The sequence below is a fragment of the Streptopelia decaocto genome, assembly GCF_964273445.1.
Source record: "Streptopelia decaocto genome assembly, chromosome: 3".
NCBI lineage: Eukaryota > Metazoa > Chordata > Aves > Columbiformes > Columbidae > Streptopelia > Streptopelia decaocto.
Genome location: NC_138656.1, coordinates 5018551 through 5042602, shown reverse-complemented (window position 1 = coordinate 5042602; position 24052 = coordinate 5018551). Strand labels below are relative to the sequence as shown.

The following is a 24052-nucleotide window of genomic DNA, read 5'->3' as shown; positions in this document are numbered from 1 at the left end:
CTCAACCTGTCCAAGTAAATTTGGCATTTCTGTGAACTATGCAATGAATCTCCATTCTGAGGCACATCTTCAAAGAAGGACTGAGAACAGAAGCCAAAGATGTATTGAAATAACTGTGTATGATATTCATTATCTTCATAATTTGCACACAAAGCCTCTTCTATCTCATCTGTAGAAACTGGGCATAATTAAAAAGCATATTTATCAGAATACCTCCTTGCAGGAGATAATTCTCCCTGAAATCTGCTAATTTCTGCTCTTCACCTAGCATCCCATTTTTCTCTTGTAACACATAATTAACAGTGACAAAATTTTATTAAAACCATAGCAAGGGATTCTGACAGTGACAACAGTTGAAATCATATCACTCACCCGCATGATCCATTATATTCAAATTTCCCTTGATTCAGCTGCATTGCTAAATCTATTAAGAGAGAAAAAAAATGACTGACTTTCCTTCTGAATAATGCAGATCACGAACAATCCTTTTTAGAAAAGAAAATAAGACTTTGTCCAGAATAAGCAGCTTATGTGAAAATGAAATGTAATGTGTATAAAACACACACATCTAAGAAATAAAGGACATAGAAAAACTTCAGATTTCTTCAGAGTAATAACAGCTATATCAACCAAGCTGTGCTTAGGAAATAGTCTCTCCCTGAATTCAAACACAGCCGGTAGGCAGAGAAGCATCAGACTATGGTCATAGTAATGCCTGGGATGGGACTTCCATCATTCAACTTTTGGTATCTATAGTGGAGATGTCTCCATTCGTGATAGTGATCTAGAATCACTTCGAATATTGGAGAGATACCAGCACTTTTAGCAGTGCAATGATCTCATTCTAGGGCAGCCATGTAAAATACGCTAGATGAGACATCCTAGAAGTGTGTATTTCTCTACAATGACCATAGACAACTCCCTCCAATGAAGCAATCTGTATCCTGATGTGTTAAGGAAGGCAAGATGAACATTGCACTGGTTTTCTATGGACTTGATTGAACAAAATACCAGAAAAAGAAACTACAGAGATCCCAGCAGCACATTGCTTACTTTCAACATTTAAAGCATCTGAATTTTATTCAATGCATTATTATGGCATTTGTATATAAAGACACAGAGCAAACACGTAATAATCCCATTCCCCTCCAACCCTCTTCCAAACTTCATAAAAAAATATGATGTTTGCCTGTAGGTTTCCAGTTACACTAGAATACAATATCCTTGTTCAGCGGTAACATAGTTATTCTCTTGCCCAACAGACTCTGCCTTCAAAAGGGAACAAATTTTTTCTGTATGTTCTCCATTACAAAAAAATACAAGATTCTCATACGCTCATATCAGTTATTATTCTCTTAACTGGGCAGCCTTGACTTCTATTTCCTCAATCATTTTTCAGCCTGTCAGCACAGCTGCATCACAGAAGACTAATACATGAAAGTTGCTCACTTCCAATTATACAATTAACACTCTTATTTTGCAATACAAAAGGCTTGAGAATGACCTGCAGTGGGCAGAGGCAGTGTTGGAAAAGAGTAAAGCTTGCACATCTGCTCCAACCTCTAAATCCTGCCCAGTGCAGCACTTTATAAGCATCTATCCCCATACAGTTTCTCTGGCATCCTCAGCTGTGCAAAGCTCTGCAGGACAGAACTCAGGGCATGATCACCAGGAGTGTCTGCAGTACCAAACACACCGTCTTGGGAAAGCACAACAAAAACCCCTACCCTGTTAGTTATATTCACACCTTCACTGAACAGGAACAACACATCTCCTCTCAGTTTATGCTGTGGAGAGGCATTTACATTCCCTGGCATTGTTCTCTATGCTGGGATCCCAGACCCCATTCTACAATGCTAAACAAGACTTTAACACTTCACAGTAACTGGTCTAGAAATGCATTTGGCACAGAGTCATTACTTTTTACCATCTTAATTTGTGCACTCCATCTTTACTTTGGAGACATGCATCCAACTGTGCTGAAGCTGTGTTTTGTGAAAACAGGTTTCCCTGTAATTAAGACTTTTTATTAATAAAACATTTATGTGAGAAATTACAGTACTCTATTGTTTTTCTGTGAAAGGGACCTGAATTTTGCATCCATGTATGGCTTTTTTATTGCTCCTTGTCTTACGCTTCTATAATTCCAGCCCATTGTATTATTTAGCCATATGTCTGTTTCCTCAAAAAATGCCAGAAGCAAATCCATGGCATCTGTTTGAGAGTTACTGCCCAAGCCATTCTCAGGATTGAGGTTCACTGGTCGTTGGTGCCTACCTGGGGTCTGATAGTTCAGTGAGACCATCTGGCAGCCAGCGTTCCAGAAAATTTGAGGCATGTAATTACTGGAATCCACACGGCCTCCCTTTGGGTATATCCGACTCATTTGTCGTTTATTATAACTGTATAATTCATCAAGGAAAATGAAATAAAAATATCATAGAAATGTATGGTCATATCCTAGTATCTTTAATATTTCTTACATTAATCTTACTTTTTCTCATCCCTTTTCCTTTATAGACGTGGAACACTGTAAATCTAGAAAATGTGCATTTGTTGTTTATTTGCAGCATGAGTAGAGAAGTGGCATAAGGAGGTGAAAGGATACTTTACAAACTCAATGGCATGGGTCTTCAAATACCCTAGTCCGACTGATTCATTGAAAGAGGACATATTATGATGAATATTACGTTCTAGAAAAAGAAAGACAAGGCGTGTTAAAACACTTCTGTAAAGACAAATCAAACCTCAAAATCATGCATTATACATAATGAAGAAATAAATTCTGGTCTGTTTCCCCATTATCTGTCACTCATGGAATCATATTATACTGAAATTTCATAATATTTCTGACTTGCCTTTTTCTTTCTCTTCTGGGAAATCAACAAAACTTTCAAGTTTTTTTTTAGGACAGAATTGTTATGCAGAGCCTGTGTTGTGTGGCTAGATAAGGCAAAACAACATGATAGATGGTCTAGTGTGCAATATGAAAGCATCAGCTAACTGCTGACCACTGTGACAATCACACTCACCTTACTTTACAGAAAGATGAACTACAAAAAGCAGTTTAGCTGGAAAGGCCTATAGAATATAATCAATCTCATCAGCTGCATGTTCTCCCAGTTATTTAGTGACTCCATGTGGATGACCAAAGGAATAACATGCTGAATTTACAACCATGAAAACAGAGATCTAAAAATATACTCATGACTGTCATTAAACTATAAGAGTCTTACACTGTTTCTAGACTCAGAAAACGTAGAGATCAAAAAACTACCTAGAATGAGCAGACAAATACTTTTATTTCATTCAACCTTTTATGTTACCTTCTGCTACATCGAAACCTTGAAATTTTACAGGTTGAGCATAGTTGACCATTGTTGATAAATATGGATGTATATTGGTTGTGGCACCTACATATTTGTAAGATGCCATCCACGCTTGTTCATCTTCAACAGTTACTAAACCCTGAAAACACATTAAAAAGAATAATCACTATTTGTGTGTACAAAAACAACTGTTGGAATTTTCAAATGTGATACAAAATCATACCCAAATCTGCAGAAAGTTAAAGAAAGTGCAAATTAATACAAGAAAAGTGGAAATTTAATGTCACCAATTACGATTTATTTTCTTACTGATATATGCACCGAACACTCTCAACGTTACAAGATGCATGCAAGAGGACTGATGATAGAAAAGCTCCTAAGCAGTGGGTAAATATTACATGATGTTAGTAGGATAACTTTGGGACAAAATTACAACAGAGTGCACAATGGTGGGAGATAAAGATCTAGCTTTGCCAAATAAATTCCTAACAACTGTAGTGTAATATACATCTCCTGATAGTAACTGTGGTGGAGCAATGCACACTTGGTACTGAGTTGAACCTTCTCAACATCAAAATACATATAGGTTCAATTGCCAACCTTTGCTAATAAAAGCAGAACAAAATATAGGGATTGCAACCCTCAATGGACAAACAGATGTAACAAGACCAACAAGAGACACAGTACCAAGCTCACATTCTCAGCCACTTCAAAGGATAAAAATCTGAATCCATCATTCACAGAAAGATCCACTATATTTATAACAGAACTTCAAACGTTTTCTGCAAGTAGCTCATCTGCAAAAAACCCACAATAAGAAGCGCTTCTCATGTGGATCTGCCTGTCCAGCTTTTTCCTTTCCCTAAACCAGTTTCAAATACATTCTATCCACCGAAAAAAAGGAAAGAAAAAGAAAGATTTTGTCAATCTAAGCAAACTCTGCAAGGCTTACTGTTCATGGCATTTTTCCCATAAACATTTTTGCTTGTTCTCCCACCAGTGAACCAGTTACCAAAAAATCTAACCTACTGTAGGCTGACAGAGAACTTCTGCAAGGAAATACTAAATATATTCAAAAATTCTTACAGTATAGATTTCTTTTTTCAGAATACACTACTGCAACTCATTTACCCAGGAGATGGGAGAATAAAGGAAATGTGACACTACTTGCCAATATTATGGGCATGTACCTGTGCAGACACGTTTCAAAAAAATGAATTCCATGTGAAGTGAAACAATTTATGTCTTGATAAGACAAATATAGTCACAAGGACCGTCATTGTCTGAATGCAAAGAATAGCTGAGTTATCAGAATGAATCCAGGTGCATGTGTTTTTATGTGCATTTTAGACTGAATCAAACTTCCAGTGGCCCATGAAATCAAACTGAAACCATATTTTAATGCTGATCACCAGGGCTCAACCCAACTGCTTTTCAGAAATACACATATTGAGGGTTCACAGATCTGTTCTCTAAATATGTCAAATGGTACATAGCTTTACTGCTAGAATACAGGCATTTTTTTGTTATTAGGTTAACATTTGTTAATAGAGTTCAGATCAAATTAAGGCCAAATTTCTTCAAATGACCTAGTCCTTTCCCAGTGTCTTCATTTTTGGAAGGCAAATAACTCAGGAAGAACTGAGCACCCATCGTCTAAAAACCAGGCTCCTTCAATGTGCCTCCTGCTGACTGCTCAGAATTGCTAAACATATTTTGCTCTCTTGATCCATATATGTCTATATAACAAACTGCAGTGAAAAGGAAGTCAGAAGGGTCTATGCATCCTTAGTGCCAAGGGAATAATACCCTATAGACTACAGCTGTATGACTGCATTACTGACATACCAGATATAAGACAATGTTCTAAGACAATCTACTGGTCATTGGTTTTATTTTATTTACTTGCAGACCCATAATTCATAAAGCAAATGGGCTGTACTCTTTGCAGTGTTCACAACTTTAAAACTATGAATTGGAAAGGGGTAAGGATGGAATTTTTCTTAAAGTCTATGGAAACAAAGGAATGGTTACAACAGGACAGGACCCTTTTAGGGGCTCGAGAAAACAATGGGGTAAAGTTGATCTCTCTACATTATTTACACCTCCCCACCCCTCAAGAAAAGAAGCAGAATCCACTTACAAAACAACACTGACTGAAACAAACTGTGGTTAGGAACAGAAGTAGCTTTCATGAGAAAAGAAAAGGAAGAAGAAGAGCAGAAGGAGGTGGGAAGAGGCTTACAGAAGGGATTCCTGGGAGAAGATAAATGCAGAAGTCCCAAAGGAAAGCAAAAGGAGGAAAAAGAGAGGAAAACAACGTGCAGTCAGGGTAAGGGAAGAGGAAAAAAAAGCAGCAGGGATGATACATCTCAACACCATTCAAAGAACTGCTGTTTCCCAGTGCATGACATTTGAGACTGTGATCAGATGCTTCTAAGCAGGCAAAAGTCATGCAGCCCTAACCCCAGTATAAAAGTGCAGCAGAAGATAGATAACCTAGATGAGAAAAGGAGGTAAGAGTCACTTTCAAAAATACTTTGTAGGGGCAGTGAAACTGAACATAAAGTTGTTAATTGTACCACTGAGAATGCATGGTAAGTAATATGTATGTTAGATATAAAGCAATAAAACAAACTACGTAACATCCTATGTGTCACCTTTTTATTGTTTTCTTGCTCAGAATCTTCAACAGCCTAAGGGAAAAAAATATATATACATTACCCAAAGAAAAGGCAATAGGAAACACTCTCATAAGGGAAAAAAAAATCCTCAAAAAATTAATGCATTTAGCAAAAATATACCCATTTCCACCTTCCTGTGTGGCTCATCTGTCCCATACACTTGCAAAAATTTGCAGTTTCTTTCAAATTTGCATACAGCAGATATGAAATTCAACAGCTGGGTAGCAATGGGAAAAGGAAGGATGGCAGACAGTTAAGCCCAAACCAGCACTATCACTAGATGCCAAGGCCAGGAAGTTTCAGAGAAAAATGAAAGAATGACACACCCAGACAACATAAAAGATCATCTGAGCTGGATATGCAAGTTGCCCAGGCTCTGAAAACTTAAGGCTTCAGACTGCTGTAAACTGTGCTTTAATGTCCACATTTGGAAAAGGCCTATCTCAAAATGTTATTTGCAATGGGACAGTTTGCTGTTTATCTTTAACTATAAGCTGCCACTACTGAGAATCTTAAGACAGATAAATGTTGACTTGGCACTAGATGTACATCTCTAAAGAATAAGGATCAAATCACTGATCAGCAAAGAAGCAGAGAAGTTACCCAAGGGCATATGCTGAGGATGAGCAACTAATCTGAAGCAAACAAACTAATACCCAACAAAAGCCCCCACAAAAACACCAAACAAAAACAAATCAAAGCCCACGACACTCAGGTAGTTATGTGAATCTAGCCCTAGAGCAAAGACATTAAACCATACTTCACTGGGAAGATTCATAAAAGTCCTGAAGAAGCAAAGATGTTGACTTGAAAAGTTATCAAGAAGGCAGGTGTGATGTCTCTGTGATATTGCTAGAGAAATACTACCAAGGGCAACCTGTACTATGGAAGATTTTCCATACCTATACTTCTATGTGGAGTAAGATCCAAAGGTAGCCAGGCAGGAGAGAAGAAGTGGCCAAAATACTTGAGTGACAGAGGAGCAGGATCTCATAAGGTATCTTAGCATTCACATGTAGGTTTTGTTCTGTAGCAAGCAGCAATAACACCTTCAGTGCCAGAGCAGCCTTAGTTTGGAATTTCAATATCCTGTATCTAATTACTGTCAAGTAATTTTCAAGTTATTGAGCACAAACTGATAAACTGTACTACATCAGGCATGAGCGGAACACAGAGGACCTTACCCTGTCTGCCAGCTGGCTCCCTGGAATAGCCCCCCTGCCACACCATCCCACCGGGGAATGATCATCCTATTTTGTCTTCATTGTTGCAGGTAGAAGGGAGAATCTACTCTAAGAGTTAACAATAAAAAATGACCCATGGAATGCCTATAATGAAGACACAGGATGCAGTCTTGCAAAAAAATATTGAGTGAGGAAGCTGATATTCCACCTCATATTAGGGCTCTGCAACTGAGATGCAAAGTAAAATACCAGAAGCAGGAATCTGTTTTCTGCCTTTAATTAGTGTTTTTCATCAAATCATCCACTTCTTGTATACTGTTTACCTACATACTGATTCTGTTTCCCAATGAATATTCTATCTGAACAAGCAGAGAGTATTTTCGGCTACAAAATTTTGTCTTCTCGTGAACCTGAAGGTTAGGAATCCGGTCAAGATCTTGTGTTTGACCTTCTGACAACACGTGCTGTGATGCTTCCAGAAAACAGAGTGGCTTTTACACCCACCTCCATGGAAAGCTTCCAAAGAAACATATAAGAAGCAATCCCACCTTTTTGACACTGATGGCAACAGCTTCTTTTTGACTGTAATCATCAACAGTAAGGTCACTTCCAAATTTGTACTCTGGATGAGCTTCTTCTTCCTGGTCAGCTGCACAGAAAAGAAAGACGGATCAGTGCAAAAACCACAGCAACTGCTGCTTTTGTGAGAGATATGATACAAATGACAGTTGAATACACAGGTTTGGTTTTGGATTTTATTTCTGTTTTTAAGAAAAATGCCTGAGTTTTAGATTTCCAAACATTAGTAGTAAATTTCAGCTAAGGCACGAGATTCTTACAGATTTGACATGGTTAGTAAGAAAAAATTCATTTAGGGTATTTTTGAAGGAATCAGTATAATCTGCTTAGCAAGAGAGTAAAAAAGCCCCAGTAGGCTTGGGGAAATAACAAGAAATGAAGACAGAGTTATTTAAATAAAGATGTAAAAAGTTGCTTGTGTCCAGACTTCTCATGTGCATTGTTACGTGCCCCTACTACAGGGAATCATTTTAATTTGCTTTTAAGGTGATTCTCCATCAGAACCTAGTGTACTCAAAAGAATCTAAAAAGGTCTCTTACAGACACAAAATCATTAATCACATTATTCATATGAATTTAAACAGTTTTAGAAAATACTTATTTGAGCCTCTTCGTAGTCTAGCATGTAATTAATAACACACCACAATAAGAGCACTATTAGAAATAAGCATTCCAATGGAAATTGGCCTTCAAAACAGCAGAATCTCCTCTGTGCTCCTCGATCTCCTGAAGAAAGATACTGAGAGGGCTCTCCAAATAACTGTTATACTTCAGTCTTTTTTAGCTTTGTAAGGACAGATACCAGATTTCGACTGCAAAGAATACACTTCATGATGCCCCCTACTGACTGCAACAGCAGTGGCTTTGTGCTAGGAAAAAACAAAACCAACCAAACAAAAAAAATCAAGGAGGGGACCCAAGGGGCAGGCTGAAGCTGGGCCATTCAGTTTAACAGGGGTCACAGGCCAGCACCTTGGTACAGGCAACACATGATTTACCTCTTCTGAAGGTGGACATTTAAAGCAGACCAGGTGAATCACACCCTAGATACATCTATTTCACGCTGTTGGCTATAAACACATTCCACATCACTAGCTCACGTCCAGATGTTTACACTGAACATAACAGAAGTTTGGCAAGAAAAATCCCATCCCTTGTTTTATCCTTATAAAGTGTAATGCAATAATCCAATCTGATGTTGACGCAAGTATTAAAAATACTGACAAAATCTGCTTTCAAAGCAAAGATCATAGCTTTCCAGTCTCTCTCTCACACACACATACACACACAGTGAAAATCTGACTTGGTTGATGCTCTTCTATGACTTTTGAATAGTAAGTGGAAGTTGAGAATTACCACTAGTACCACCAAGGGAGCTCACGTTCCTACCACAGCCTGCCCCAGAGCCAGGAGCAGCTGTGGTACGTATCTGAGATAGATGGTAAGGCTGGAGGACTGTAAAAATGGTCCTGCACTGAGCTCAGATTTACTGCTGCTGCCAGATCACAGGCAGGTGAGTAACATGCATCCTAGCTGCTCATGCTGGCCTACTGATTTACTACAGGCAATGTTTGAGAGCCCTTCTCTATAAAATCCTCACCACTTTCTATTTCTTCTTCATTATCATCCTCTAGGATATTTACAGGAGCTGCAGTTTCCCCAGCCTCCATCATCTTTTTCAGAGCATCAAGCTGTTCTGTTAATAAGAAAAATAAAAATAAATTAGTCATGACAAGAACAGTTTGTAGTTCAAAAACATAGATGAGAACAATCCTCATTGATTCTCTAATCCCAAGAGCTACTTTTAATTAATTGGTTCTCTAAGATTAAGTTTTCAGTTAGCAATAAAATTTTACAGAGTAAGAGCATCATTAGTCATACAGAGTTGTTAGATGTGAAAAGCGGTCAGTAAGGGCTATATCCAAAGCTCACTGAAGAAAAATATCTCCATAGATTGCAAACATCTCTGGAGCAACCATATTACTTCTTCAAAAAATAACTGGACAGCTATCTCTGTAGTACTTGCTCTGTGCAAATGGAGGCAAAGTGCTTAGATTCTCAATCATGCTCCCATGTGCATTTCACTTAGACAGTATGAACACAATCATGTACGACTGAAGTTGGTGGTGGGTGTCCATGCTTATCTTTGAATGGAGAAGGACCAGGGTTATCACTACAGCCATACTGGAAACTAACATAGCAATATTATTGTTACTGAAAGAAGATAAATATCGGAACTAGTAACAATAGCAAGAACAGCAATTTGAAATTCCATTTCATTTTATGCTTATCCTGGAAAAACAGAGCAATGTAAACATGCCAGCGTAGGCAGAATTTACAAGAGATTCTACCTGTTATATTTTAGCTCAAACAGCAACCTGATAGAAGTCCCAGGATTACATTTCTAGGTCTACCTATGCCTATGCTACATGATGATATCAAGGCCGAGACTCTGGCACTCGAAACGCAAGTGCAAACAAAGTGTCATTTATATGCAAGTCAAACTACTCCAACACTAAAGTAAAAGCAATTTGGAAACTTTAGTAACTAAGCTTATTCGGATCGAGCCAGACTTGTTTAATTTAATACTTGACAGCTTTACTTACTTTTTTCTACTTCAGGTTTCAGCCTTTTATTCTTTATGAGAATCTTTCTTTTGAGGTCATTAGGAGAAGGTAAGGCTTTACCGGGATCAAGCTGTAAAATAATTTAAAGAAAACATTTAATAACAGCTGCTTGGCCTCTTTGTATCCCTATTTGGGATTTTGACCTGAGGATAGCAATGGTAAGGGGCAGTGAACAAGCAGTGCCACTTCAGGCACAACCCTGACAGGGAGTGTGACTGTAGTTATATTGTCTCCTCTGCTTCTTCCCTATCCCACGGGAAAGCAGTGCTCAGGGAAATGTTGCTGGCTGAAACCAGTACACTGATCTCCAGCCTACACCATCCTCAGGTGCACTGGGCAAAACATCTGCTCTCTCCTGCCTAGCAGTGGGCAGGGATGTGACTACAACTCTTCATCAGAGGACATCTTATCTCCCATCTCTCCCTGTAGTTCAAGCACAGCCCAAGTCACAGTTTAGTTGCTTGATTGCTAAATAAGTCACCTTTTATGGTCCCTTCAAGCTGTAACAATGCAAGTGAGGCAGCCCACGCATATTTACAGAGTAGAAATGGGCTGGCACTGGTGAATGGAACACTGTCCAGTCCTTAGCTAGGTAATAAGGATTATTTTTGCCAGTATGGCTACAGGGTCACATCTCCAGTATTTGTGAAAGGCAAATGGCAAGTTTAACATACCCAAGGTGAAATGACTAAAAGGTCTGTTCTAGTTTGGGGAAAGAGAACAAATATTAAGAGAAAAAGTGTAAGATGCTCTGGTTTGAGCCCCATCACATCATTGAGGATTTGGAATGGTAATTGAGATTTGGGAATAGTAATTATCACCCTCTCCACCTCACACTTGCTAAGAATATTACACAGGAAGTTGCTGCTATAATGGACTGTGGTTTCTAGTGAACCATGACACAAGAACAGAAGATATTTCCAGGACTAGTAAAAATTCTTAGAAGAAATATTCAGATAGTCTTATCCTTAAATCCAACACTGAGCTATGCAGAAGCAGCATTCTGGATGAAGAAACAAAAGAACAAAGCACCGTAACTTGAAACCAATTAAAAGCAGCAGAGGTGACGAAAAACAACCCAGCAAAAAAATCCAAATCAACCCAATCCTACAACAACAGCTGCAAACCTCCTTGCAGGAGGGTAAGGATCATCCACAACCACCAAGCTAGCTCAGCCATGGATCAGAATGTTGGATGGAGAGAAAACACAATTGTTTCTGAGAGCACTTGGGTTGTAATTCCACTAGATGTCAGTGCCGCGGAGTTCATCTGTCCCAGGGCTTCTAGGATGCCAGTCTGCATCCCCAAGCACAGGGCACAGCTGGATGCTCGTTTGGACAAACATTTGCTTTTACTTAAAACCAAATCTGCTTCTGCCAGTGACATGTCCCTCTTAAACCTGCCCTCCTCTCCCAGTTGAGGTACCAGAAAACAAGCACTCATAAAATACACCTTCCAAGCTCCTCCTGCCATCTCTGCAACATTGGCTTTGTGAGCAGCTGGGGACTGAATTCACCCACGAGGAGGAATGGACACAAAATGCAGAAAGATCAGTAGTGTTAGAGAGCACAGGCAGCTGAGGTTTAAATACTGGGCCCTGAGATAGCAGCACGGCAGCCTTTGGCCAGCTCTACTTTAGGCTTTCCTGAAAGCAGCTGGAAGCTGTCTTCTGTGGGGAACGTGGCAAGGTGCTACACACATCATAGGGGAACACTACAGATTTAGTTCTCTGGGATGCACTTTTCAGGGCAACAACCCAATATTCACTGAGCCTTGTGCATTGTTGACCCTGTAAAGCACAAGGAAAGCCAAGAGAAACAGCTCTAGAGATGATAATGCCAGGAGGCCCCTTTGCAGAGGTCACATGGACAGGAGCTGAAAGGTAAGGCAGAGTCCTCCTTGCCATGGTCCCCACAGCACTAAAGAGCATCTGCAGGCTTTGGGTGGCTGCTGGCAGATTGAGCACATTGCTCAGGAGAGTAAGCAAGGCCTGGAGGAGTAGCTGCAAACACTGGGTAACAAGCTATTAAGTCTCAAATATTGAGTTTGTGAAGAAGTGTCTGTTATTATCTCCTGCCATGCAGGAGAGTGAAGTGCATGCAGATTACAGTGCACTTGATAGTTCAAATGAGGCTGCAGGGAACTCTTCATGCTTAATTTAATTCTTAATGCAGTAGTGGGGACCACCTAGACTGCAGGACCTGACCTGGAGCACAAAGCATGCAGAGTGCAGCTGAAGGAAGAGGTTTCCTCAGCTGAGACCATGCAATTTATAATTAATTGTTTTTCAACAGTGACTGGTAATGTCAGAGTTATGTATGACCTGCAAATACAATGTATGTGGTGTATTTTATGCAGGTGCTGATATTACGTCACACATCAAGGGGATGGATTTCCCCAGGCTGCTTGACAGAGCCCTGTGCAGAAGAGATTAAACAAATCAGATAAGGACAAGTTTGTACCAAAAAGCAGACACCCAAAATCACTAGAAATTTTTAAAAGCACAAGACTGGCAGTGAACAGCAGTATAGGTGATATGATTCCAGTTTATAATCTCTTTTAAATCTAGCTAGTATAAAAAAATACAAGCACTGGCAGAATATAACATACTGGATGTGTTTCTAGAGGCTGCTTCAACAGGAGATCTCCAAAAAGATCTTCACAGTATTTTGACATCTTGTACTGCTGATATTTGCTGGAAAAGATAATGTTGGTTAACTTTTAAATATAAAAAAGAAACCACTATTACTCGGCAAAATAGAATAATACTAAGTGATGTAGACATCCTAAATTATATACTGCCCACTTTCTCTCAAATGAGAAGTATTACTTTACTGTAATTATACTGTCAATAAAAGTCCATTATCTGACATAGATGAATTTAATAAGACCAATAATGCAGATTCACTGTATCCAACACAGCTAATGGAACATCCAAATATATTTCACAGCTTTACCACAGATAAAAATGTTGCCAGTACTAAGCTAGATAAAGATTGACTACTATATTAAAGCACAGTCTCTTCCAAGTGATATTCAGTATACCTGCATAGCCCTACACAGTTCTCAATTATATTCAAATTATTGTCTTTTTGAGCTTTATCTTCTCTCTCATACATTGCGCTTTAAAAAACAAAACAAAAAGCCCTACAAGGGCATCACATACCTGCAGTGATTTTCAAATGAAAGAATTACGGGATATTCTGACGTAACAAATGCTGTTTCCTTAATGGCTTGAATTACATCCTATAAAATGCAATAATAGGATTCAAATTAGAACAGATCAAATTAGAGTCATAATCAAACAGATTTTTTTTGTTCTCCACCATGAGAAACACAGAGCTGAGTCTCAAATATGCTAAGGGAGAACTAGAACAAACTATGCGCTTATTCTTCCCTGTTCCCTGCAACACCCTGGACTCAGTGCCCAACGGGTACCTCACTGCACTAGCGGCTGCAATGGCAGCTTCACCCCAAGCCCATCAATGCCACCCCTGGACCCGCTGCCATCTTCTCTTGTCAGGGAGAATTTCTACTTCCAGAATAACTCCTGCATCTTCAGGCTTTTTCCGCAACTAAGGAACTTCTCAGACAACAGACAAGGTATTTATTCTGTGGTGCAAAGAGCACAGGATGTGAAAATATGGGGCAAAAGAAGCAAGCCTGCTTCCGGTAGTTTCTGTGGCAAGGCAGACATGACACAGCGGGTGTATGATGTGAGTTGGAAACAAGCCCTAAGATCTGGAGACAAGAAACCATGCCTACACAGTCTGTCGGTGTGTCACAAAGAGCAGCATCTGGGTGCTGAGGAGGGGAGGGTGTCCTGCATGGATCCTTGTCCAGGGGTTCTACTGGGACTTACTGCCAGGTGTAGCAGTCAGGCATTTACCTTGAAAAGAATATCTGTACACATTGCTTTTCCATGCGTTATTATTGGCTCTTGGTCTTCACCTTTGCCATCCCAACAGTCCAGCTCTACACACCTAAAGGCCCAAGAAAAATGATGTCAGATTCCTTATTGTTTCAGTACAGGTGAGCTACTCAGGACAAGCTCTGAGCTGTGATGTTCAGAGCAGTAAGTTAAGAAGCAGTTTGGGGTATTCTACAATTTATTTTAAGCTGCACACGTGTAATTTCAGACTGCTTTAAAACGTTGGGTATACTACCTTAAATAGAATATGCGTGGGTCAATATATTTACACCTGAACTTCAATGTTTACAGCACTGTAACACTCTTCTAATTTATTTTCTTACTCAGTTAATTGTGACACATTCCACTATTTCAAGAAATAAAGCAGGAAATCATAAACAGATTCTCGTTTACATATACACTTTTTAATTACAAAGCAGAAAGCCTTCTGAAATTCTTCAGCTGTCATTTTAAGATCAAACTTCTGTTATCTTCCTCACAAACTCTCTCCTGACATCAGTTTTTACATTCCACTGCCTTTCAATGCTTTTTCTGAGAAAAACAGCATCTTAAATATGTAATTTTCATTTACCACACTAATATATTTATACATTCAACTATGCAATGTGTCAACACCAAGGTATATTAGGTAGGTTTCCAGTATTAGATTCACAAATATTAAAGGCTGTTATCTCCTGCTTCCAACCTGCATCCCGCCAAAAGCACTTGTCTGTACATCTCCACCGAAGACTTGCCACCAAACTGCCTGCCTGTTAAATATGTATTGTGAGAGGAACTGATGAAATAATGAGCCAAAGGATGGTCCATTTCTTGATATAATTCCAAGCGGTCTAGGAAAACTGGGGCATTTTCATCTGACATCAAGTATCTGCAAAAGCCATCACTTGATATGACACCTAGAAGGAAGAAGAAAGAGTGGTAAATTACTCCTAGAAATTTAGAGTGGGCAGGAATCAAACTGTCTCATTGAGCACGAACCCTAGTACGAAAGCTATGTTTAAACAGGCTTCTGCAAGCAAACTGAAGCTCTCCCCCTTCCAGTTTTCCAAGCTGACCAGTAACTGCACTCCTGGTGCAAAACCTGCCATCGTGTTCCCAAATAACAAGAAAAAAATCAGATGGCCACCTAGCTCAATATCCGACATCCAGCACTCACCACTAGTAGACCTAAGGCATCAAGAGGATGAGAGAAGAAGGCTAATAAATAGTGACATCTCCTCAGAATGCTCCCAATAATTTTGGGCTCTGGGACTTCGTGAGCTTGCATGGGTACCAGTCTTCTACAGTATTTTTCTCCCCTCTTTCATACTTAGTCCTGCCCTGACTGTGCTACATCACTGTTAATCAGCTTGCAGTATGTGCACAGACTGTACTCCGCTGACAAAAACAGGTGGAGGTGTACCTGAAAACATTTGCATGTGTTCATTTGTAAAGCATTAGGAAAATCTAAGATACCTTCAAGTTGACTGTTTGAAATACAGGTTTATTTCTTTATAATGAAAAGCAAGTCATTTTCTACAAGGAACATGGGATGGACAGTAATCCAGAGGACAGAATTCTTAACTCCTTTCTCTTATCTGCTGTTATATACTTCATAAATACAAAAAATGTTCTCATTAAAATTTATCCTGATTGATAAAGTAAGAATAATCAGTAACGCAATATCAGTTTTAAAGTGGCCAAGAGACTGAAAAATGATCTGGGTTAGGGAAGAACAGCTTATTCACTAAGAGTCACTAGAGAGAATAGTTATCTGGCACTAATTTGGAGGTTGCTTTCTCTAAAGCCATGGATGAACACTCAGCTCTTGTTAAGGCACGGGCTGTAGGAGTCCCACTTTTATTTTGTTTAAGACAACTTTTATATCGAGAACTCCGGTAATCCTGCTTTTCATTCTGCTCCTCACTTTCTGAAATAAATCCTCTACTGAAGCTCAAGCTTTCTGTGCTTTGTGTCAGCCAGAGGTGAACTGTTTGGAATGTCTTATTCAAATCCTCTCAGCTGATTCTGAGTTTTGGAAGGGGAAGAAAAAACGGGGTGAAATGGAATTTTCAACTTTAAGAAATTTTTTATTTTGTTGGTCACTGAGAACTTAAAAGCAGCAGCACAAATTATCTCACATGATACACACTCCTAGCACATCATTTAGTGGAAAAAAGTCACAGGTGAGCAAGTGTTCTGTGCAAACAATAGCTGAGACTTCAGCAACTTATCAGAGCTATCTGTGCTCATCAGAATGGCCTTGGTATATTTGATGTGCACTGATCACTTTTTATCAGGATGGCTGTCTTTGTAGCCACACTACAACCTGGATCAGGGAAATGATCCTCCCAGAAAACCATTGATTTTGAGCAGGAGATATTTTTCAGCAGATCAGTTTCCTGATACAGTTCACCGGTTGGCCACCCCAGTGCTTGCCCCTTGACCACAAGGACTACAAGCTCCCTTTTAAAAGTTTGGCTGCTTTGGAATGAATTCCCCAAATGCCCCAAAACAGTGAATACTAAATTCCTTCCCATATTTACCTTTTTTCTTCAAGTCTTCATCTGGCTCATATGTCTCAATTATCTGCATTGCTCTTTTTGTGTCATAAAAGGGAAATAAAATTTCATTGAGCCGAGGATCTCGTTGATGCTAAGGTTAGAAAACAACGGAATTCAGCAAAACAATATAGTGCATGGCTATCATCCAAGAGCATTTCATTACTGCAGATGAGAAAGAAAGAAGTGGACATTTAAAAAAAAACAAAAAAAACACAAAAAAACAAAAAAACAAACCAACAAAAAGGAGCCCTAAAACTTACAGAATATTCAACAGTAACTTTAGTTTTAGACAGAAAACAAACTTTATCTTTCATAAGAAACCTAGGCAGTTTGTTTATAAAAGTATTTTTAAAAAACCCCAGTGCAATCATATTGCTATTGCTTGTTTATGAGAATAATGACTGCACATGGCATACGTGCAAATGCAATGTTGAAAATAAACTGCTAAATCTCTCTTCTTTGTAAATTCTCTCCCTAATCTTATTTGTAGGTCATGTAAACTGACAGACTTGACAGATGGCACTGCAATCACCTCTGCAAAAATGCGGATCTTCAGCAGTATCTACAGCTAAAGTAAAAACTAAAAGTAAAATAAAGCTATACTATAAATACAGAATTTGAAACCTGAATTTAGAAATATGCAACTACTGATGATTATTTGCGAATAGTAGAAACATTGTGTTACTAACTATTCAAAAAACAGTATAGTTTCTTAGAATAAATATATATGACTTAAAAGAGCTTCACAGTATCATCTCTTCATTTCACAGTAATTTACAATATTAGGTTTTCATAATATATGTAACATTTAGATACAATTTAGCAGTGATTTCTAATCCACTACTAAAACTCAGAGTTTTTAAGTTTTCACTTAATGTGTGCTATGTTAGTTTTGTTTCTCTCCAAGCTGGATTAGAGCTGCACACTGTGTGCCTGATTCTCCATCAAAAAGAAAACTGAAAACGGAGTAGTGGCGTGTAAGCAGATGCAATAAAACATAAATAAATAAATATGACTGTGAAAACACTCTTTTACTCCAGTAGGTGCATAGTTTTCAAGCTTTAGTTTAAGCAGAATTCAGAAATGTAACAGGCCACCCCCATTTTGGTGATCAATAATTTGGAGTGGACAGGATGGCATTGATATGGCTTGGCACAGCACTATCAGCATTTGCTGTAATTTCTTATGTGTAAACTTTCTGACATTTTTTCAAGAAAAAAAAGCAATATCCAATCAAAAAATAAACACTCGATCCCTTTTCTTACAATCAATACCTTAGTGCATGTGCTTGATTCATTCCAAGAAATTACAACCAATGCCAATTTAATCATGCAATTAAGGAGGGATCTTTCAAGTAACGCTACTGACAGTCTGCAGCATCTGAAATACAGCAGTTTCATTCAATACAGATCAGCGGTCTGGATATCTAAGTAAAACTCAGATGAAATATGATATCAGAGCAGATGGATGCAGAACATAACTTGCTAAGCAGCACACAACAGCAACTCAACACTGGCATGCAACAGTACAGTCTACTGTGACAAATGACAAGCTTTATACCATTAGTGACAACACACCACTTCAAAAAATTGGAAGAAATAGTAGGGAAGGTTCTTAACTCAAGAAAAGTGCACTTCCCTACTCTCTTTCTTATACAGTTAGTCATAGCAAACAGAAGAAAATAAATGGGATAAAGCAAAACTCATCTTGAGAAAGAGTCCCAGCATTATTGTAAGGTGCTAAGAGAAAAAGACTCTTCTTGCAGCAATGATCACTAGTCATTATTGATTTTCCATTTGAAAAAGAAAGCGTGTCTTTAAAGTTTACTTACTTTAAAAGTTTTTCTTAAAAAAAAAAGGATGAATGCTTACTAGTGCCTCTTGGGGAAACATTCTGCTCTACTGAGCTTGTTGGCAAAGGGAAGTTGTATCCCAAAAGCTGATCAAAACTAAAAGCATGAAGCTTCACCTAGAAAGAAAACATGTCCCAGGCCTAATCACACATGCCTGTCAAAGTCTTATTGATTGTTCTAGTTACTGTATTAGACAGGACGCCCTTACACTAGACATTCTTAACTATCTGAAAGCGTGGGGACAAAGAATGCCCTATGAATCTTCAAAGAGAGAAAGATCATTTTGCCTTCCCAGCCTGGTCACGCATCTCCACTCTGAGTGGATACAAACCAAGACGCACAGCAGTTAACAATGCACCAGAACCAGTTTTGCTTCTTGAATTTGTCCTGTGCAGCAGGTAGAGGGGTGTCCTTTCATGGAGATGAAAACCAGAGGGAGACAAAAAGAGCAGGGGAGTGGGAAGGAGGGAGGAAGAGCAAGCAAGAGGGATGGAAGAAGGGATGGAAGGAGGGAGGGAAGGAGGGAGGGAAGGAGGGAGGGAAGGAGGGAGGGAAGGAGGGAGGGAAGGAGGGAGGGCGGGCAAGGAAGTGGGAAAGAGCAGGATAGAAAAGGATCACCTCATACCTCCTTCCCAGGAGAAAGGATGAGTCCTGGTCAGACTACTGAATTTCCATTTTGACAGTTACTTGACTTATTAATTTATCACTGCAAATGAACAGCAGGAGCAAATCTCACTAGTAGTGAGCTCAGTTCTTTTTCTACTACATTTTATTTTTTCAAAATTTGACTTCAAAAAGACCTAGACAAAATAGTCAGTGCCTGACACTAAGTGAATTTCTAAAACCTTCCCAGAAGCTTTAATACTGATACACAATTAAATCAGCTGTCATCCAGCAGCATTTAAAAATCAACCAGAGACAGCTGTTTGGAAGAACGCCAGGAAAGCAGCTCACACTCTCCACTCATACCCAGTAACGTACCCTTTGTGCTCCCTTAAAAAACCGTAACACTTAAAGCTTCTGCAACATGCCCTGGAGGCTACTGAATTCAAAATGATTTAGGTTAAAGACTCTCATGAAGAATTGCTCTGCCAAGTAACTCCCCTCTCCTATATAAAGATAATAATCCTTTTATACTTTCCAGCATTAAACAGCACTAATTGCAGTGTTGGCCAGCTGTCAAGGGGACAGAGATGACCCCTTCAGAAGGGAGATTTTGGGTCATTTAGTGCCTTTCAAATCACAACCAAAACTCTAAACTCTATTTGGAGACCAGAAGACCTGCAGCACAGAGCCAAAGGCATTAGTTTCAGTCATTAGAATGAATGTCCTACTCTATAAAATCACTTGACTAATTTTTCCCAGCTCTGGTCACCAACCAAAGGGCCAACTACGAGATTTCAAAATGCAAAATGTGTCAATAAGAATGTAGCCAACAAGATGCATCTTTCTCCAATACTGCCCATAAAATAAGACTTCTGATTCTGTAAAAAGAACGGCTACAACAATATAAAACTGAGAGCACAACAATCCAATTCTAATTCCGTAATCAGTTCCTTGAGATAGCCAGGAAGTTCTTAAAATTGCTGGCAGCACTTCTTCAGAAGTTTGGGCTTCAAGGAAATGCACTTTAAGCTAAAACAATTACAGAGATCAAGTTAAAAATAATGATAAAACAGTAATTTACTGAAAAATGAGGAATAACACTAAAAAAAAAAATCAGAAGCTAATATGGTTTAACGTGTGGACAGGGCTGTGTGCTTCAAGCAGTGAAGTGTATCTATCACAACAAGTGAATTGGGGGGCTGAGGTACTTTAGGGTGATCACTTAGAATTTCAATCACAATGCAACCCTTTCTCTCTTCAATGCAGAAAACAAAAATCACACGCGTTAGCTATGACCCCAGTCCTGCAAACACTGAGATACTGAACTTTGTAAATAGCTGTGACAAAAGAATATCTCTCAGTATTAAGATGAAGCACGTGCTCCAATTTGCTAATAGAGAGAACTATGGGTATATGAACCAGGGCCCCAAGTGTGTAACCATTAGTCCTGAAGCTGTTAATCTTCTCACTATCTACATTTTTTGAATACTCTTTCTCCATGTAATACAGGTTTGGTGAAGAGTAGGGCATGTATTGCCTCCTGAAAATGAAAATCATATTCTAAATTTGATATATGGGGAATTTATTGCTTGAATCTTCATATAGCAGTGTCAGATATATAAATGTATACATTTATAAATATAAAATACATTTATAACTAGTAAAATAATTTTAGATGGGCAGATTTTTGGTAATGCACTCAGTCCCTAAAAGATCATGTAGAGAGATAAAGCAGCTATCCATGTTCCAGATGACAAGAATCTCCAAGTACAGAAACAAGTAGAATATGCCTATTTTCCATATGTATGTTCTAATCAAATCTACACAGTGTACTTAATGTTGCAGTTCTGAATGAGTCCATCTTCTATAACTTACTGTGCTTTAGGAATAGAAACCCCACGCTATTTATTGAACTACTTTGCACACTCATGATATTTTTAAGAAATGCTATTAATAAATACTCTTGTCAACAACTGCATTAGGGAAATAGAGCAATAAAAATATTTCCTCTTTTTCTGCAGATATAGTATTTAAAAAAAACATATACAAAATCTTAAAATACCCTCTTAGCTCTTAGATTTATAATAGATCGAAATAATACTGTTGCGAAGAATCAAACCACTGTTTATAAAAGCCTACTTCATTTTTCCTGTTATTCAGAAGGACTACCAGATATATTTAGCTGTGGCCGACAGGTAAAGTAACTGCTTATAATAAAATACCAGGTGTATTTTACTTGAAACTGCATTAAATGTAACAGTGTAAAATGTATAAAACATACATAACACACAACATAGCACAACAGCAAGTAATCAACAGATGCAATCTGCAAAGCCAACATGTAGAAAGCACAACAACAGACAAGGTTGGAGCTGATTTTTGCACCTGGATGTTACCATAATGGAAAGATCAGCGGATCAAAAGCACAGCAAATAATGACATGATTCATGCAATGGAAAGATTGGAAGAAGCAAGCCACTGCAGACAGACTTGTATGGTAGTTAATGTATGAAAAAGCTTACTTCATTTAGAAAGCTCACTAATTGGTCTACCGTTAAATAATCAGTTTTGTCTCCATTGCTGAAAAGAAATTTATTAGAGAATGTAAGTTTTCATATACGATGCTACAGTAGGTATGATTTACATGTTGACATTGTTGATACTTTTAAAACCACCTACTTTTCTACCTGAAGTAGCTCTATAACCTTAAAATGGACAGTCATAGAAAACATACTAACTATCTATGCTTGGCACAGTATATCTCCAATACTTCCTATAACTTAACAAACATTACTTCATAAAACAACATGTAAGTCCTCCGGCTGAGAATAAATTGAGTGACGAAACTTTTAAAACTTCAAATTACTTATTTAATTTAGTTAGTTCACATACTTTGTTAATCACCTACAGGAGCAAGTTAAAATTACAGTAGTTAGTAAAGCCAATGCAAAAAAAAAAAGTTCCAGGTGCTTTCTCTAATTCATGTAAAAGTTGCTCTAAAATAGAGAGTGAACTTTTACATTAACAGTCTGACAGGGAAGGGGAAAAACATAGACTTGAGTTTCTCTTAAAATATTGCTGATGCTACTAGGATTCAAGGTTAGATAATCTTTACCTTGTTCTATTACTATTAGATATGGACTAAAAATATGGCAAAATTAGTTTAAAGCAAAATTATATTAAATTTGAACTTACATCTTCTTAAAAAGGTCCTCTATGTCAGTTCGGGGACATATCTTTTGGGTGAGCTCATAAAATTTCTCGTAAGTAAATGCTGCAGGTTCAATTTCATCATTCTGTAACAAAATGCAAAGGTACATTTATCCAGCAAAAGAGAACTAATATGCTCTTTTCCCAAGAGCATATCTTAGATCAGCAAAAGCAATCGAGAACGTTTTTAACTCTTTACCTAATATACGGTTACCTAGTCTCTTTTGTATTTTCTGAAAACAGTTCTTAATTCATCTTTATCACAAATCTGTTTGAAGCGCTTATACTCTGACCTCACAGTAACATTAATTCTACATAAACACAGAACTGAAAAAGTCTCTATTTTTCTTCTGAAGCTTAAAAAAAAAACCCAAATAGCATACAAACTTCAGGATTCTTATACAGAAGGCAAGGAACGTTGAGATAAAGTCTCAGGTTTGGTGCAATGGTTTTAAAAAGCAAAGCAACTCTCATACAGGGCATGTAAAATTTCTATGAGCTAACATTAATACATTCAGTATGATGTCCTCCTCCAAACAAGATGAGCACTGCAGCAGAGAGGAACATTTTCATCTCAGGTGCCAAGCACTGCGACAGCTGGGGATTCACGTCTTTCTCCCTGGCTGGAGACGGCGAGCTGAGCCTGCAGGGCTGCCCCTCACCAGGCACCTGCTGCAGACAGGCCAAGAACCAAGGGCTGGAGGCTCCAAAAGGAAAGAAGGGAGAGCCTGGGCAGGGAATAAAGCCAAAAAACCAAGCTGCAACTGTCAGCAGGCACCACCTCTCCAGGGCTGTTGGCAGGGCCTCCTGCTGCGAGTGGGACAGAGCTGGACAGCAGGTCTCCAACAGGAGGGGACAAAGAGCAGGAGAAATCCAAGAAATGTGGCTGAGAGGGCAGCACACACACACAAAAATCACGTCCATATTCTGTGCTCATATACTTTGTATAAATGCATGAAAGGTAGTCTGTAACTGAAAAGAAAGGAAGCTTCATCTAAGCAGTTTAAGGACCACTATGTCATCCACATTTAATTACATTTCTGTTTTAGTAAACAACCCACCATGATGAATAAGTTACTTATGAACAATAGGCATGTTTTTGTGTGATGCAAATGACTTAGATCACAGCTACGAATGTGAATGATTCATCAACTTTTTTGTATGCAAAAAAAGTTCTTCAAAACCATTACATACCTTTCCACTGGGAAGACCTAATTCCTTAAGTGCCTGAAAGATCACTTTTTCTGTTTTACCTGATGCAAAGGTTCTGGTAATGCTAAAACAAAAAAGAGTGGGGGAAAAAAAGGAGAAATGTTAGTCACTTCTTAAACACTCACTTCTCTCTCTTTTTGCTTTTACTGCCAACATTTTCCTCTGGCTTCAAATGATGAATGTAAGCATCTTCCAAGTAATAGCTCAGCTGAAAAACTGCCCTAAGCTTCATAGGGCAGCAGTGCTCTGCCTACAAGCTATCCATTAGAAAATATATCAAAATAATGAACTGCAA

The 24052-nt window shown here is 38.5% G+C and overlaps 1 protein-coding gene across 1 annotated transcript in view; it reads right to left on the bottom strand.

The window, feature by feature from the left end:
* PLCB4 (phospholipase C beta 4) overlaps window positions 1-24052 on the bottom strand; it is a 184002-nt gene that overhangs the window by 38901 nt on the left and 121049 nt on the right. The window contains exons 10-25 of the mRNA XM_082049841.1: window positions 23740-23821; window positions 22531-22631; window positions 21858-21915; window positions 16860-16968; window positions 15020-15230; window positions 14293-14386; window positions 13570-13649; window positions 13014-13098; window positions 10383-10473; window positions 9377-9472; window positions 7746-7846; window positions 5990-6025; window positions 3327-3468; window positions 2609-2693; window positions 2278-2402; window positions 373-424 (exon numbers count right to left, since the gene is read on the bottom strand). Coding sequence (XP_081905967.1) covers window positions 373-424; window positions 2278-2402; window positions 2609-2693; window positions 3327-3468; window positions 5990-6025; window positions 7746-7846; window positions 9377-9472; window positions 10383-10473; window positions 13014-13098; window positions 13570-13649; window positions 14293-14386; window positions 15020-15230; window positions 16860-16968; window positions 21858-21915; window positions 22531-22631; window positions 23740-23821 — 1548 coding nt within the window. The remainder of the gene's footprint in view (window positions 1-372; window positions 425-2277; window positions 2403-2608; window positions 2694-3326; window positions 3469-5989; window positions 6026-7745; window positions 7847-9376; window positions 9473-10382; window positions 10474-13013; window positions 13099-13569; window positions 13650-14292; window positions 14387-15019; window positions 15231-16859; window positions 16969-21857; window positions 21916-22530; window positions 22632-23739; window positions 23822-24052) is intronic.